General features: G+C 45.7%; 1 protein-coding gene across 2 annotated transcripts in view; it reads right to left on the bottom strand.

The window, feature by feature from the left end:
* Positions 1 to 15599, bottom strand: part of LOC124777123 (androgen-induced gene 1 protein-like) — a 213520-nt gene that overhangs the window by 177310 nt on the left and 20611 nt on the right. The window contains exon 1 of one of the 2 annotated variants that reach the window (XM_047252410.1): positions 15145 to 15330. The exons of the other annotated variant lie outside the window; for it this stretch is intronic. Within the exon in view, the coding sequence (XP_047108366.1) occupies positions 15145 to 15315 (171 nt within the window). The 5' untranslated portion in view covers positions 15316 to 15330. Of the gene's footprint in view, positions 1 to 15144; positions 15331 to 15599 lie in introns of those variants that run through there. 2 annotated transcript variants of the gene reach the window in all.

Genomic DNA, 15599 nt, shown 5'->3' on the forward strand with positions numbered 1-15599 from the left:
ACGTTAAATATCTCGGAATCTGTCTAGCTGAACTCTTAAATTATCAGGAAAACACACCTGAACAGATTAAACATGCTAAACTCTGACTTAGTATGTCTCATGAAGTACCGAATACGTGAAGTTGAACAACCAGTTCCCCTTCTTACATACAAAGTATTTGTCCGACCCATTCTCAGGCCATGAGTTACGTCCTCTAACGAAACGAAAAGAATTCTATCTGCCGACCGAAAGATACTTCGAACAGATGGACTTCGCAACAAATTCGGTGTGCTCAGGTCGTTCCATCTCCCTCCAGTGACCCACCAAGGCCTCATTGCCTCCATCTCATGACCCCGTCGCTGCTGTTATCTTTGCCTAATCTGTACGTATCGTTTATCAGGTTGGTGGTCATAATTTAGTGTACACTTACGGGTTACGGTGTTTCCTGAGGGGATTTATATGGAGTATGGAACTGTACGGTAGTGGAAGGTGGGGGATAAACAAGTCACACCAGAAGAGTACAGAAGGATTTGAAATGTGGTACTGAAGAAGCGTGCCGAAGATTAGAGGGATAGATCGGATAAATACTGAGGAGGCACTGAATCGAAATGAGGAGAAACATTTATGACACGACTAGTAGAAGAGTTCGGTTCAAGGGACGCATCCCGCAGCCTCAAGAAATCGGCAACTTGATAATGGAGTGGTGTCGAGAGCAAAAGTGTAGTGGGAGACCAAGTTAAAATGGATGTAGGCTGCAGTAGTTGTGTGAAGTCGAAAAGACTTGGGCAAGAGAGAGTAGACCGGACAGTTGCATCAAAACAGTCTTTTGATTTAACACCGCAGCAGCAACAACACTTGTATTAGCCAAGGATCACTAACGCGCATTGGTGTGACGGCGGTCAAATGGGCGAAGCTTTGTTGGTTGCTTCGTTGATTGGTTTTATTTTTGAAGGGACCAAACTGTGTGGTCATCGGTCCCGAAGCTTTGTGACAAGACATTTTCATCACCAGTGGTTAGATAATTAATTTTCTGTCATTAGAAAATAACTAAGTGTTAGTAGCAGGCGAGAGTGAAATCCTTCACGTAAACGTATTCTGAAATTAGTTATTGCCAGAGGCGAGAGTAAAACAGATTTGAACAATTTGTGAGATATGTGTAACCCGTCTCCATGTAGTTGTGAATGAATTCGCGAATTGGAACGTTCTGAGCACACAACGTCGGAACCAACACATCTGCTGATTGACATGAATTAAAAAAAAAACTAAATGTGAATTTTTTCAAGATATTTTCTGGTCTCCGTGTATGGTGTTCTTCAGCGATCGGTTGTAGCCGGATTAAAGCAGTTTGTTCGGGTGATAAATTCCGATATTAAGTGGTAAATGTAGGACTGGTTTGGATCAAGAATCTAAAAGTGTAGTAGTGCTCAGGACTATTTTGAGTTCCATCCTCTATTTTAATTTCAGAAGATACGGAATTTTCAAGACCTGCGTTAATAGGAAGGCAGAAATATTCGAGGCGTTGTAATATCATCGATAAGTCCTCTTGTTTATACTGCTTATTACGACAGCATCATGTTGCAAACGGCTAGAGAAATTTTTCGGGGCTCAAAAAATGGTTCAAATGGTTCTGAGCACTATAGGACTTAACATCTGAGGTCATCACTCCCTTAGAACTTAGAACTACTTAAACCTAACTAACCTAAGGACATCACACACATCCATGCCCGAGGCAGGATTCGAACCTGCGACCGTAGCGGTCGCGCGGTTCCAGACTGAAGCGCCTAGAACCACTCGGCCACAACGGACGGCTTTAGGGGCTCGACCAGACTACACAGCAATCAACTCGTAAAATACCGGGCGGTTATAATTAAACTTTCTCTGTTTAACACGTTATAACACGGTAACTAATCACCTTCCGAGTGCGAAACTTGATAGCATTAATGCTCCATGCGTCACGGCGCTACCGTCCAGTTCCAACTACGGGCACCAGGTGCCGTGATCAGTCATCGCGATTCATAGTCTCACACACCTGACTGGTCGCAGTGCACTTGTTGACGTGTCAACACGAGCTTGGACAAGAGAAGCAGGGCATTGTTGGTGCAGTTATGTTGTCAAAGCAACAGTAATGCTGCAGGTGCACTTCGAGAATATCGCCAGCTGAAAGGATTATGGAAGGGTCCTCTTTCTCCACCTGCTGTGCAGAGCATGATGAAGTTCTAATCGTCCTATAGGCGTCGCTCCGGGAAGAGGCCGACGACCGGTTGCACCACAAGTGGTTGACGAAATCGCTGTTGCTGTGGCAGACAACGCTGCGTGCAATTCCCGATCATCAGGCAGTGCGTGTGCTGTGTCACGACAGTTGAACATCCAGTGGTCCACTGTACGGAAGGTGCTTCGGACCGTTCTCACATGGTATCCGTACGAGATCCATATCGTACAGCAGCTTGCACCACAGCACGCACAACGACATGTTGACTTCGCTCTCCACTTTCTCGCAAGGACAGAAGTTGACGAGAGCTGACCCTGGACCATCCTATGGGAAGACGAAGCTCATTTTTCTCTTACGGGTGAGGAAAACACACAGAATTGCCGAATGTTGGGATCTTCACCCCCAGTCACTGTGAATGAAGTTCTTCTGTACAGTGAACGTGTCACCGTATGGTGTGGCTTCACGGCTGCGTTCATCATTGGCCCATTCCTTTTTAATAGGTTGGCGCTCAAGGACCAAAGGCGTGCAGTGTGACTGGCCAGCGTTACTGTGATGTGCTTCTCCAGCAAGTCGTACCCGCCCTACAGAAGACAGACGCACTGAACTCAACTGTTTTATACAAGATGGGGGCCCACCACACATCGCTCGTGAATTTCTTCTGCTTCTCCGAAACACATTTGGAAACTTTCGAATTATCATCCGATCGTTTCCAAATGTTTGGCTTGCAAGATCATCTGAACTCACTCCCTGTGATTTCTGGTCGTGGGACTACCTGAAGGCCAAGGTTTACCAGGGGAACATTCACACATGTGCTGATCTGAAGCGGATATGCTTCGTTCTGCTGTGCAGAAAACAATCCTGCGCTTTCAGGCTCTTCTGGACACTGATGGACGCCATATTGATCCCCATTTGTAGCAGTACTGTTATCGGTATACAATGGTATGATGTACCGTAGCGGCACATTAAAAGCGTTTCAATCGAACTAACTCTGCATTATTTCTCTTCCCCCTGTCCTTGACATTAGTGCTACCAAGTTTGGTCCTCGTACGGTTGTTAGTTTCCGTGTTATAACCTGTTAAATAAGGGAAAGTTAATTATGACCGCTCGGTATTAGAAAGTAGTAGTTGAATTTCTTTTGCTTTCAGTACCATGTTCAGTTTCACCCGTATGCGCAGCAATCAGGTGTAGGGTGTGAGTATACAGTTATTCGATCCTTTTTCCCTGGAAATAACTCTTGCAGATCTAAGAGATTCCTTCATTCATCTGATCGCTTCTAGTTTCAAGACTGATGCCCGATTTTTCCAGCTCTCTTGCTTGCTGAAGCCAGACGAGCTGTCATCCTACTGCGGGTGACACATTCGAGTGTACCTGCGTGATGGGTGTGGTGGGGGAGAGGAGGGGGGGGGGGGGCTACATCTGGAGGGCGCTCAACATGGCGGTCATCAGCGCCCGTCAGCTGACTGTGTGAGGCGAATGGGGCTATAGAACACAAAATGAGAATAGCCTAAAATACAGCTTAAGACCACAAACGCTCCGTTGTACTCTTTTTTGGATGAACACACTCGACTCCTATGAACGGTACAATGGAGGAAGCGAGTCAAGGTAGACCATTACAATGACATCTGATCTGGACAGCTTCTAAGAGGCAAGTCCAGAAAAGAAGATCGGTGGGTCATAAAAATAGCAAAGGGATGAGCCAGTCGTAGTCTTAACGTACTAAAAGTGGCGCGACCTAAGAGCTTAAGTAGAAGCGAAGATGAAACACAAAATCGTGAAACACGTGCCAAATTCAGCTCATTATCACCCAAATTGGCCGGCCCGTGTGGCCGTGCGGTTCTAGGGGCTTCAGTCTGGAACCGCGTGACCGCTACGGTCGCAGGTTGGAATACTGCCTCGGGCATGGATGTGTGTGATGTCCTTAGGTTAGTTAGGTTTAAGTAGTTCTGAGTTCTAGGGGACTGATGACTACAGATTTTAAGTCCCATAGTGCTCAGAGCCACCCAAATTGAGGGCAGGTCTGTCGGTAAACCAGCTTGAACCCTCTCGTCATTATATAAAATACAGTGTTAAAATGTGGCGAACCGTAACCAGCACACCACATGCACCACAAACAGGCGGTTCTTCATTTCTGATAAGGAAGACGGGGGACACGGGGCTGTAACTGACCGGAAGGAGGTGCGCCATGGCCTCACAGTCGCTTTTATTGATTGCACCTTATTTCCCTTTACGCCCAGCCACTCTTCCCCCCTAAGGCCCATGACAGACCGTCAGAGCAATGGCAAGGCAGCGCGCAGAGGATAGGACAGTCAGTTACAAAGCCACTATCTTCTTTACACGGTAACAATCCCAAAGACTACTACCAACAATCCTTTCGATCTTTCGACATACACGAGCCAGATTACGTATAACAAGTATCTCGTATTCGGTACCACCTGTAAAATCTGTGTGTGAGAAAGCAGAATGAGACCACGGTGGAGCAATCTGCCTGGAAGCGGAGCGCCCGTGGCGTGCGGCCAGCTCCTCGGACAGCTGGTCTGCTTCTGCCGTCGCGTGCCTGTGGTGGGCGTGGACCCCCAGTGGGGGCGGCTGGTTCGATATTACCGCCACGCCGGGGTATTTTGGGCCAGACAGGAAAAGCTTCGTGGCGCCAATTCCAGGAAGCAGGTGCTGACCACAGTCCAGCAGTCTCAGAACAGTCGAAGTAGGCCCTCAAAATAAGGTACTTCAAAAAGATTCATCCGGTTTCACAAGACTATATCTCCTACAAGAATGAAGGCGGAAACATGAGATGAATTATAACTTACACATAGGAATACAAAGTTTTTATTTAAAAAAAGAAGAAACGAATCTAAATAAGATTGCATCAGTGGGAAGGCTGTGCGTCCGAATTATAAAACAACGTCTAGAGAATGAAACACTAATAGGAGTAGAACAGGGCGGCTTTGTCTCAGGTCAATCCTGTGCAAGTAATGTATTTATTATGAAAGAAACAACTAGATAAAAACCAGCTAGGGGAAGACATCATTTTCATAGCTTTACAAAAAGATCATAACATACTAATAAAGAATGTACACTGAAGAGCCACAGAAACTGGTACACCTGCCTTATTTCGTGTAGGGCTCCCCCGAGCACGCAGAACTGCCACAACACGACGTGGCATGGACTCGAATAATGTCTGAAGTAGAGCTGGACGGAATTGACATCATGAATCCTACAGGGCTGCCCATAAATTCGTAAGAGTACGAGGGGGTGCAGATCTCTTCTGAACAGCTCGCTGTAAGGCATCCCAGATATGCTCAATACAGTTCATGTCTGGGGAGTTTGGTGACTAGCGGAAGTGTTTAAAATCAGAAGAGTGTTCTTGGGGCCCCTCTGTAGCGATTCTGGACGAGTTGAGTGTCACACTGTCCTGCTGGAATTGCCCAAGTGCGGCGGAATGCAAAATGGACGTTAATGGATGCAAGTGATTAGACAAGATGCTTACGTACGTATCACTGTCAGAGTCGTATATAGACGTATCAGGGGTCCTATTTCACTCTAACTACACATGCTGCACGCCATTACATACTCTCCAGCTGACGTGCAGGGTCCATCGATTCGTGAGGTCGTCTCCATACCCGTACATGTCCATCCGCTCGATTCAATTTGGAAGACTCGTCCGACTAGGCAATATGTTTCCAGTCATCAACAGTTCAATGTCCGTGTTGACGGGCCCAGGTGAGGCGTAAAGCTTTATGTCGTCCAGTCGTCAAGGGTACATGAGTGGGCCTTCGGCTCCGAAAGCCCATATCGATAATGTTTCGTTGAGTGGTTCGCACGCTGACACTTGTTGATGGCCCAGCATTGAAATCTGCATAAATTTGCGGAAGGGCTGCACTTCTGTCGCGTACACTCATGAAACGGCCGTGTGTTATTACCACCAAATTTCAAATCGTGCACCGATCACCATTCAAAGATAAGGGAAATTAGAGCTTGTACGGAGGCGTTCAGACAGTCGTTTTTCTCTCGTGCGATCCGCGAGTGGAACAGAGTGGGGGGGGGGGGGGGGGGGGAATATGACTTCGGCGCGAATTGTGCCCTCCGCCACAAACTGCTTGGTGGCTAGCGGAGTATATACACTCCTGGAAATGGAAAAAAGAACACATTGACACCGGTGTGTCAGACCCACCATACTTGCTCCGGACACTGCGAGAGGGCTGTACAAGCAATGATCACACGCACGGCACAGCGGACACACCAGGAACCGCGGTGTTGGCCGTCGAATGGCGCTAGCTGCGCAGCATTTGTGCACCGCCGCCGTCAGTGTCAGCCAGTTTGCCGTGGCATACGGAGCTCCATCGCAGTCTTTAACAGTGGTAGCATGCCGCGACAGCGTGGACGTGAACCGTATGTGCAGTTGACGGACTTTGAGCGAGGGCGTATAGTGGGCATGCGGGAGGCCGGGTGGACGTACCGCCGAATTGTTCAACACGTGGGGCGTGAGGTCTCCACAGTACATCGATGTTGTCGCCAGTGGTCGGCGGAAGGTGCACGTGCCCGTCGACCTGGGACCGGACCGCAGCGACGCACGGATGCACGCCAAGACCGTAGGATCCTACGCAGTGCCGTAGGGGACCGCACCGCTACTTCCCAGCAAATTAGGGACACTGTTGCTCCTGGGGTATCGGCGAGGACCATTCGCAACCGTCTCCATGAAGCTGGGCTACGGTCCCGCACACCGTTAGGCCGTCTTCCGCTCACGCCCCAACATCGTGCAGCCCGCCTCCAGTGGTGTCGCGACAGGCGTGAATGGAGGGACGAATGGAGACGTGTCGTCTTCAGCGATGAGAGTCGCTTCTGCCTTGGTGCCAATGATGGTCGTATGCGTGTTTGGCGCCGTGCAGGTGAGCGCCACAATCAGGACTGCATACGACCGAGGCACACAGGGCCAACACCCGGCATCATGGTGTGGGGAGCGATCTCCTACACTGGCCGTACACCACTGGTGATCGTCGAGGGGACACTGAATAGTGCACAGTACATCCAAACCGTCATCGAACCCATCGTTCTACCATTCCTAGACCGGCAAGGGAACTTACTGTTCCAACAGGACAATGCACGTCCGCATGTATCCCGTGCCACCCAACGTGCTCTAGAAGGTGTACGTCACCTACCCTGGCCAGCAAGATCTCCGGATCTGTCCCCCATTGAGCATGTTTGGGACTGGATGAAGCGTCGTCTCACGCGGTCTGCACGTCCAGCACGAACGCTGGTCCAACTGAGGCGCCAGGTGGAAATGGCATGGCAAGCCGTTCCGCAGGACTACATCCAGCATCTCTACGATCGTCTCCATGGGAGAATAGCAGTCTGCAATGCTGCGAAAGGTGGATATACACTGTACTAGTGCCGTCATTGTGCATGCTCTGTTGCCTGTGTCTATGTGCCTGTGGTTCTGTCAGTGTGATCATGTGATGTATCTGACCCCAGGAATGTGTCAATAAAGTTTCCCCTTCCTGGGACAATGAATTCACGGTGTTCTTATTTCAATTTCCAGGAGTGTATGTAGATAATAAGCGAAACCATGCTAAACAAGTAATAAAATCATTCCAAGATTCTTACGATAAATTTATTACAAACATGAAACATATACATGGAAGTATACGTGGAGGGCAGAATTTCACCCATGAAATGTTGAAAAAGTTTAATCAGTTGGAAAGAGACAAAGCTACAATTGATGTAATTAATAAAGAACAACGGATAATAGATTATAAAAATTACATATAGTGCAACTGCTGCAGCAAAGAGGGAATACGTGCCTCACCGATACGATAAGACGAGTCAATAACAGACGAGCTCCAACTCGTACTAAAATGTCTAAAAATTTTTAAATAGTGCGGCCCAGACGAAATAAATATCTAACTCATTAAGTATGGATAGACACAGTGTGAGGGAGATAAGGCTTTAACATTTATTCAATGAATGCTGGCGTATTAATGAAGTTTCTGTTAACTGGAAGACCGCGGAGGTAATTATCTCAAAAAAATGGGGGGGGGGGGGCTAAGAAGAGCAAGCGACTATTACAAATGTATAAGCCTTTTAAATGCACTTTGTAAAACTTACTCAAAACATTAAATAATCGCTTGAGAGCAATAGCACATGTATTCCTGGGAGAAGCGCTAAGTGAATTTAAGAAGAGACGCTCTCCGAACGATAACATTTTGAGCATTAAAAGAATTCTAGAACAACGATGGGAAGTCAGTCGAGAAACATATGCTGCCGTTACTGACTACGAGAAAGCTTTTCCCTCGATCATTAAAACGACTATTGTCAGTAATGGAAGAAACCGGGTATCCAATATATCTGATACAAACAAACTTTCATGAAAGTTCTAAAAATAATGTTGAACTTAGGCGGCTCAAGAACGGAAGGGTCAATAATAAATCAAGGTGTCAGGCAAGTATGTAGCTTATCACCGACTGTCATATATTGAGAATCTGTTAAGCAAATGAAAGAAAGTACTACGTGGTACGTTACGCTACGTGCAGTTGATGAAGTCCTTATACAGGATAAGGACGCAGATTTACGAGCTTCCATGTACAGATTATACGAACTAAGAAGACAATGCTAGAATATGAAAATGTCCATTAAAACTAAAGTTGTGTCAGTATGGATTGTCATTTAAGACAAGGCTCTGGAATAAGCCTCCAGTTTTAGATAGTTGAAGAGTGATAACTTAAATAACGATGATGTACAGAATAAAATGAAATTTCAGCAGTTACCTGGAACTACAAATAAATCTTTACTGAACAAGATGAGGAAAGTTTGCAAAACAAAGGGTGTGTATATCTGGCTTTAAATGTTGTGAAAAATCTGTCAAAAGCTTTTCGTGGAGAGATCATATAAGAAATGAGAACATACGAGAAGAGTTAGAAAAATTTCACTTAAACGACAAAGTAAAAGAATACAGGAAGAAACTGAGGCACCATCTTCAACATATGGAAGACGACAGTATTCTCGTCATTGTAAACAAATGCAAACGCTGAGGAAAAAGAGATGTTAGAAAATGAAAAAAGACAGGCTTAAAAATGTGGAGTCAGAACAGGCGTATTGTCTAAACAATGAAGTGAAGAAGAAAATTACATTCGGGAGGACGACGGTTCAATCCCGTCTCCGGCCATCCTGATTTAGGTTTTCCATGATTTCCCTGAATCGCTTCAGACAAATGCCGGGATGGTTCCTTCGAAAGGGCACGGCCGATTTCCTTCCCAATCCTTCCCTAACCCGAGCTTGCGCTCCGTCTCTAATGACCTCGTTGTCGACGGGACGTTAAACACTGCCGGCCACGGTGGTCTAGCGGTTCTAGGCGCGCAGTCCGGAACCGGGCGACTGCTACGGTCGCGGGTTCGAATCCTGCCTCGGGCATGGATGTGTGTGATGTCTTTAGGTTAGTTAGGTTTAAGTAGTTCTAAGTTCTAGGGGACTGATGACCACAGTAGTTACGTCCCATAGTGCTCAGAGCCATTTGAACGTTAAACACTAACCAGAAGAAAATTACAAGCTTCATCCGTCAACGACAGGTCATTAAATTTTATCTTGCTTTTCCTAACCTACTTCTTCCCTCCCCCTCCCCCCCTCCTCCTCTACCCTACCCTTAATGAGTGTGGTGATAAACGGCTATGACGAATTGGAGGGGGGTGGGAGGGGGGAGGGGAGGTGGAGGTGGAGAAGGCGCGCGACGGTGCAGATATCTCCGCTGCTTATAGAAGCGAGTTAACAGGCGTCCGTCTGTTAGGAAACCAGTTTCTTGTGAGCAGCTCCTGTTAACGAGAGCGTCGCTCGAGGTCGTGTCTGGACTATACCCACCCAAAGCAATCAACGCGGGCTCGTTTTAACCCTGGCCTCGGGGCAGCCTTCTTATCTGTCAAAGATTGAGCACGCGTCTCCGCTGTAAGCGACACTGGAACAAGTCTTCCTTATCAACCTTACTAAGGGACCAGTGATAGTTCACAACTTTCGAAAACAGACGAAATTACAGAATGGCGCTTTTCCACCTTTGTTGCCTAATGTGTCTTTGTCAGTGACTGACAATGTCTGAACAATGGTGCTACGGCTTCGAACTCCACAGCCACGTGTTTCAGGAACAAAATTTCATATGACTGGTTGTTTTTACCTTCGCTCAAATACACACACTGGAGGAGATCGACAAGAATCTTGTGTGGCTACCCACTTCAAGTAAACAGGGCAGTGGCCCTACAGGCATTGTATTTCTCTCGAACATTCTGCAGCGAAGATAGCATTGATTCTTTTTATTTTAGACAACCATTTTTGACAGGCTTTCCTATCATCTTCTGATCTTCAAAAATTGTTACAAAATATGTTCATTGTGACTTGGAACCTCATGTCAAGTTGTCATAATAGTGGATAAAAATGTGGCACATTATACAAAGATTTGTCAGAAATAAAACATTTACAGCCAAGAAACACCTTGTGCACATGGCCCTGTCCATGTATGTGGCGTTCATAGATAAAACAATTTTGTTTTTTGTAGTTGTCTTCACAATTTGCCATTTGTACAATGACATCAGCATGTAATAGTGTATTACTATATTTGTTCTTGTTTATATGGATCCCTTCTGGCGCTTTCTTCTTTCCATTTTCGGAGGGCGTTGTCTATATAAATATTAGAAAGAGTACGCAATAAAGTACACCCTTCTCTCTCACCGTGGTTTATTAAAACCTTTTCCCCTGCATAATCCGTTATACATTTAAATTTTAGAAACCTACTAGTTTATGGACCCAGCTGAAGTAAAATAGTAATCCATCGATATGTTCTTCACGTTATTTGTTGAAATTTCTTGACGTACCTGTCCAGTTGCCTGTAGTTGTTGAAGCTCAGTTATCGATAATATGTCTTGAGTTTTATGTCTGTCTCTCTGAAGCATGAAGTCTGGAGAACAACACAGGTCTTTACAGAAAATGAGTGAAGCCACTCTACTCTCCTTTTCAAACGACGTTAAGTTAAAACTTATGCAGGTATTTGCAGACGTTCCATCTAACTGCTTAGTTAGTAGCATCTTCGGAAAGAACGCACACCAAGTTTCAGCCATATTCGTCTATTTCTTTGTGTTTTGCATTCGTGTGAATCAAGGAAGTCGAGTGATTGTCAAAAAATGGACGAAGAAAAATTTCGTGTGGTGACTAAACATTACTTTATGAAAGGCAAAACGCCTCAGGAGACTAAAGAGAAACTTGATAAACATTACGGTGACTCTGCACCTTCGATTAGAACAGTTTATAAATGGTTTCAAAATTTTCGGAGTGGCCATATGGGCACAAGTGATGCTAAACGTTCTGGACGCCCTGTGGAGGTTACGACTCCAGAAATCATTGATAAAATCCATAATATGGTGATGGATGACAAAGACGTTAAGGTGCTTGAGACTGATAGTGCTGTGGGCGTCTCGAATAAACGAGTACATAATTTTTTGCATAAACATTTGGACATGAGAAAGCTATCCGCAAGATGGGTTCCGCCATTGCTCACGCTTGACCGAGAACGGAATCGTGTGAAGTGTGGCAAGGATGGTTTACAGCTGTTCAGGAAGAATCCGCAGGACTTTAAGCGTCGTTTCGTCACTGTAGATGAAACATGGATACATTCCAGAGGCCGAACAACAATCTAAACAATGGGTTACCAAGGGAGAATCTGGACCAAAAAAGGCGAAGACCAGTCCTTCATCCGAAAAGGTTATGGCTAATGTCTTTTGGGATTCGCAAGGGATAATCCTCATCGATTATCTGGAAAAGGGTAAAACTATTACAAGTGCATATTATTCATCGTTATTGGACCGTTTGAAAACCGAGCTTCAAGAAAAACGCCGGCGATTGGACCGCAAAAAAATCCTTTTCCATCACGACAATGCACCAGCACACACCTCAGCAGTTGTGGTGGCAAAATTAATGGAAATAGGATTCCAACTCGTTTCACATCCCCCCTGTTCTCCAGACTTGGCCGGCCGGGGTGGCCAAGCGGTTAAAGGCGCTACAGTCTGGAACCGCGCGACCGCTACGGTCGCAGGTTCGAATCCTGCCTCGGGCATGGATGTGTGTGATGTCTTTAGGTTAGTTAGGTTAAGTAGTTCTAAGTTCTAGGGGACTGATGACCTTAGACGTTAAGTCCCATAGTGCTCAGAGCCATTTGAACCTCCAGACTTGGCTCCGTCGGATTACTATTTGTTCCCCAATTTGAAGAAATGGCTGGCGGGACAAAGATTTTATTCAAACGAGGACGTGACTGCAGCAACTAATAGGTATTTTACACACTTGGACAATTCCTGTTATTCGGAAGATATCAACAAATTAGAACAGCGTGTAGAAGTCTAAAAGGAGACTATGTCGAAAAAATAAAAAAAAGGTTTACCCGAAACACGTAAGTAGTTTTTATTTTCGCATGGACGTTTCAAACGCCCCTCGTATATGCATCCACATGTCCTACACTACTGGACCGACTTCAATCAACCTTTGTACACACATCCCCTACTGTCAGGCAGCCATAGATTTCGGGGTAAGAACCACTACCATGACGTGATAATGACACGCGTGCAAAACTGCCACATCGTGCATAACATTTTAATTTATTACTTCTATGCTACTAACTGTTCGCAATAAATTTCGCAGGCGGAATTCACGTATGTCGCAAAATGCTCCTACATTATATCATGGCAGCAGAAATAGTTCAGGAGATATGACGTTAAACACTGAGATACGAAAAAAATGCCGCATCATGCATGAAATTTTAATGCATTTATTCTTTAGTAGCGAGACACTCCTACAATTGATTCAGCTTAAGGAAATCTCTGACACCTGGCAGCACTTCTGACAGCTTGGAACTGCTAAGCGTGAACGGCTGTAGCGGGAAACAATAGCCGTCTACAGAGTTTCGAAGAGGCGTTGCCGTTGAGACGTTTACAAAACAGCGCTGTAGACACGCGAAGCAGCCGCTCCCAGCGCACAGAAATTGACCGGGATGCTGTAGTTGTGTTTGTACAGTATACGTATTTCTTTGTACGATTCAAATGGCTCTAAGCACTATGGGACTAAACATCTGAGGTAATCAGTCCCCTAGACTTAGAACTACTTAAACCTAACTAACCTCAGGACATCACAATCCGCGCCCGAGGCAGGATTCGAACCTGCGACCGTAGCAGCAGCACGGTTCCGGACTGAAGCGTCTACAACGGCTTGGCCACAGCGGCCATCTCTTTGTACGACTGTTTCATAGGCTGAAGGTTTTACGCATACTTAGAAACGATTTTTTCAATATTACACAAGAAACAGTTCATTTTGGGTATTAGTTTTTAATATAAAATTGGCAAAATAAATACCCAGGTAATGTTGGGTGTGTAGCCAGTTCGAAATAATTTTCGGTGTTAGTCGTTTTCCAGTACATCTGTGGAGTGTACTTTTGTTCGGAAATGCTCTTTCCTTCGCGCGGGACTACAGCCAAATAGGTTTCTTGGAATATATTTCCGCCGTTTGACTTTAATTATTCACTCATTTCTTTTTATGCAATCATGATTTCGGCTTTGTAGCCATTGCCTAATGCATGTTGAGATGTTAAAATATGTCTGATGTGGCTGTGACATGTCATCGCCGGCCGCTGTGACCGAGCGGTTCTAGGCGCTTCAGTCTGGAACCGCGCTGTTGCTACGGTCGCAGGTTCGAATCCTGCCTCGGGCATGGGTGTGTGTGATGTCCTTAGGTTAGTTGGGTTTAAGTAGTTCTAAGTCTAGGGGACTGATGACCTCAGATGTTAAGTCCCATAGTGCTTTGAACCATTTGAACCATTTTTGACATGTCATTGTCGAAAAAACATTTCTGGTCTTGTAGACCATTTGTCGTATTATAGGATAGAGTATATGTCGAAGATACATAATATGGCTGACATTGTGCACAATGAATAGCCATTAACGTACAGTTTGGTGCATTTAACAGTTAATACATTATTGTGACCTGCAGTCAGCGACAAATGCAGGTCACAGGAATCTATTAGCCTTTTAATATGCCATACTGTATGTTAAGGGTTTCTCATTATGCATCCATATAATGTATCTTCCTTAAGTGCTCGTATCCTGTAATACAACTGATCTATACGCCCAAAAATATGTTTTTTCGACGATGACATGTCACAGACAGGTCAGACATGATTCAACATCTCAACATGCAGTAGAGAACGGCTACAAGCCGATATCATGACAAAATGTACAATTAAGCCAAATGGCGGAAATTTCTTTAAAGAAACAATTTTCTACGGAAGCGAACGTCGATGACAAACACTTCTAACAAGAGAATCGAAGCTTTTGAAATGTGATGTTACAGTAGAACGCTGAAGGTAGGAAGTTACATCGAACTACTAATTTCAACTACAAAAAAACTCGTTTGATCGCTAAAAAACTTGTCACAGCCAAGGATTAGCAAAATACTGCTATGCTAAGGCCAAAAACGGGCATTGCCACGAATTTTACGGGAGCATACATTTTCAAGAACGAATAATAAACAATAAATCCAATGCAGGCGGTTTTCTAACATCCTTCATGTCAGCTGATGACATGGTGTACTAATTTAGACCTGTTGTTGATTTCGGCTGGCACTCACAGGACGCACACAACGTAAAAGAAAAGACAAAATCTGATGTATCATATTCCACCACCTAAAAGAAGCTGTATGTATGTATTTCAGGAAAATAATAAAAGCGCCACTGAAGATGCCACAACTGTGGTGACATGTTTTGGCGATAATTTTTGTACTTGCAGAAAGGCTGACTCATCCTCAATTCATTTTTCTGTAAGCAAGGGAACTGAACTCAAAACTCCAATACGATCGTCTTTGTCTCCGGCAAACCTTATTGCACAATCCCGCTGCATAGGTATAAAACTGCACTGAAGGAAAATAACGTAGTGTAAAGGTGTGTGCCGTACCAGGTTCCAGAAGGTGAGGTACTTCGACTGCCCCAGTCTCCAGAGGAGTTCTGCGCCGGGCGAGCCGTCCCCGCGGGGGAACTGGACGGTGAGACCGCCGTGGATGGCGACCACGAAGTGCGCCACCGCCACGGCGTGAAGCGGCAGCAGCACGGCTCTCTTCGCGTCCATGGCCGAGGGTCAACTGCCGCTCGCCGCCCGCACTCCACGTTTTCCTTCAGGCGTCGCCCCCTCCCCGACAACAAGGCGCGCAGACGCCGTCCTTAATCACCGCACACGCGGTCCGCTATTATGAAACTGTCGACGAGGCACGGCTGATTGTATCCGCGTGCCTTCCGTAGATGATCTCAGGAACGAATTCGCACCTTTCCTTACGGACCCGGCAGTGCTCAAGCGAACGGCAGTAATCTAACCCGCGCTGCTTTGATACAGAATCTCACCTCCACTGCGTTTTA

Source organism: Schistocerca piceifrons, chromosome 2 (genome assembly GCF_021461385.2).
Source record: "Schistocerca piceifrons isolate TAMUIC-IGC-003096 chromosome 2, iqSchPice1.1, whole genome shotgun sequence".
Classification (NCBI taxonomy): Eukaryota; Metazoa; Arthropoda; class Insecta; order Orthoptera; family Acrididae; genus Schistocerca; species Schistocerca piceifrons.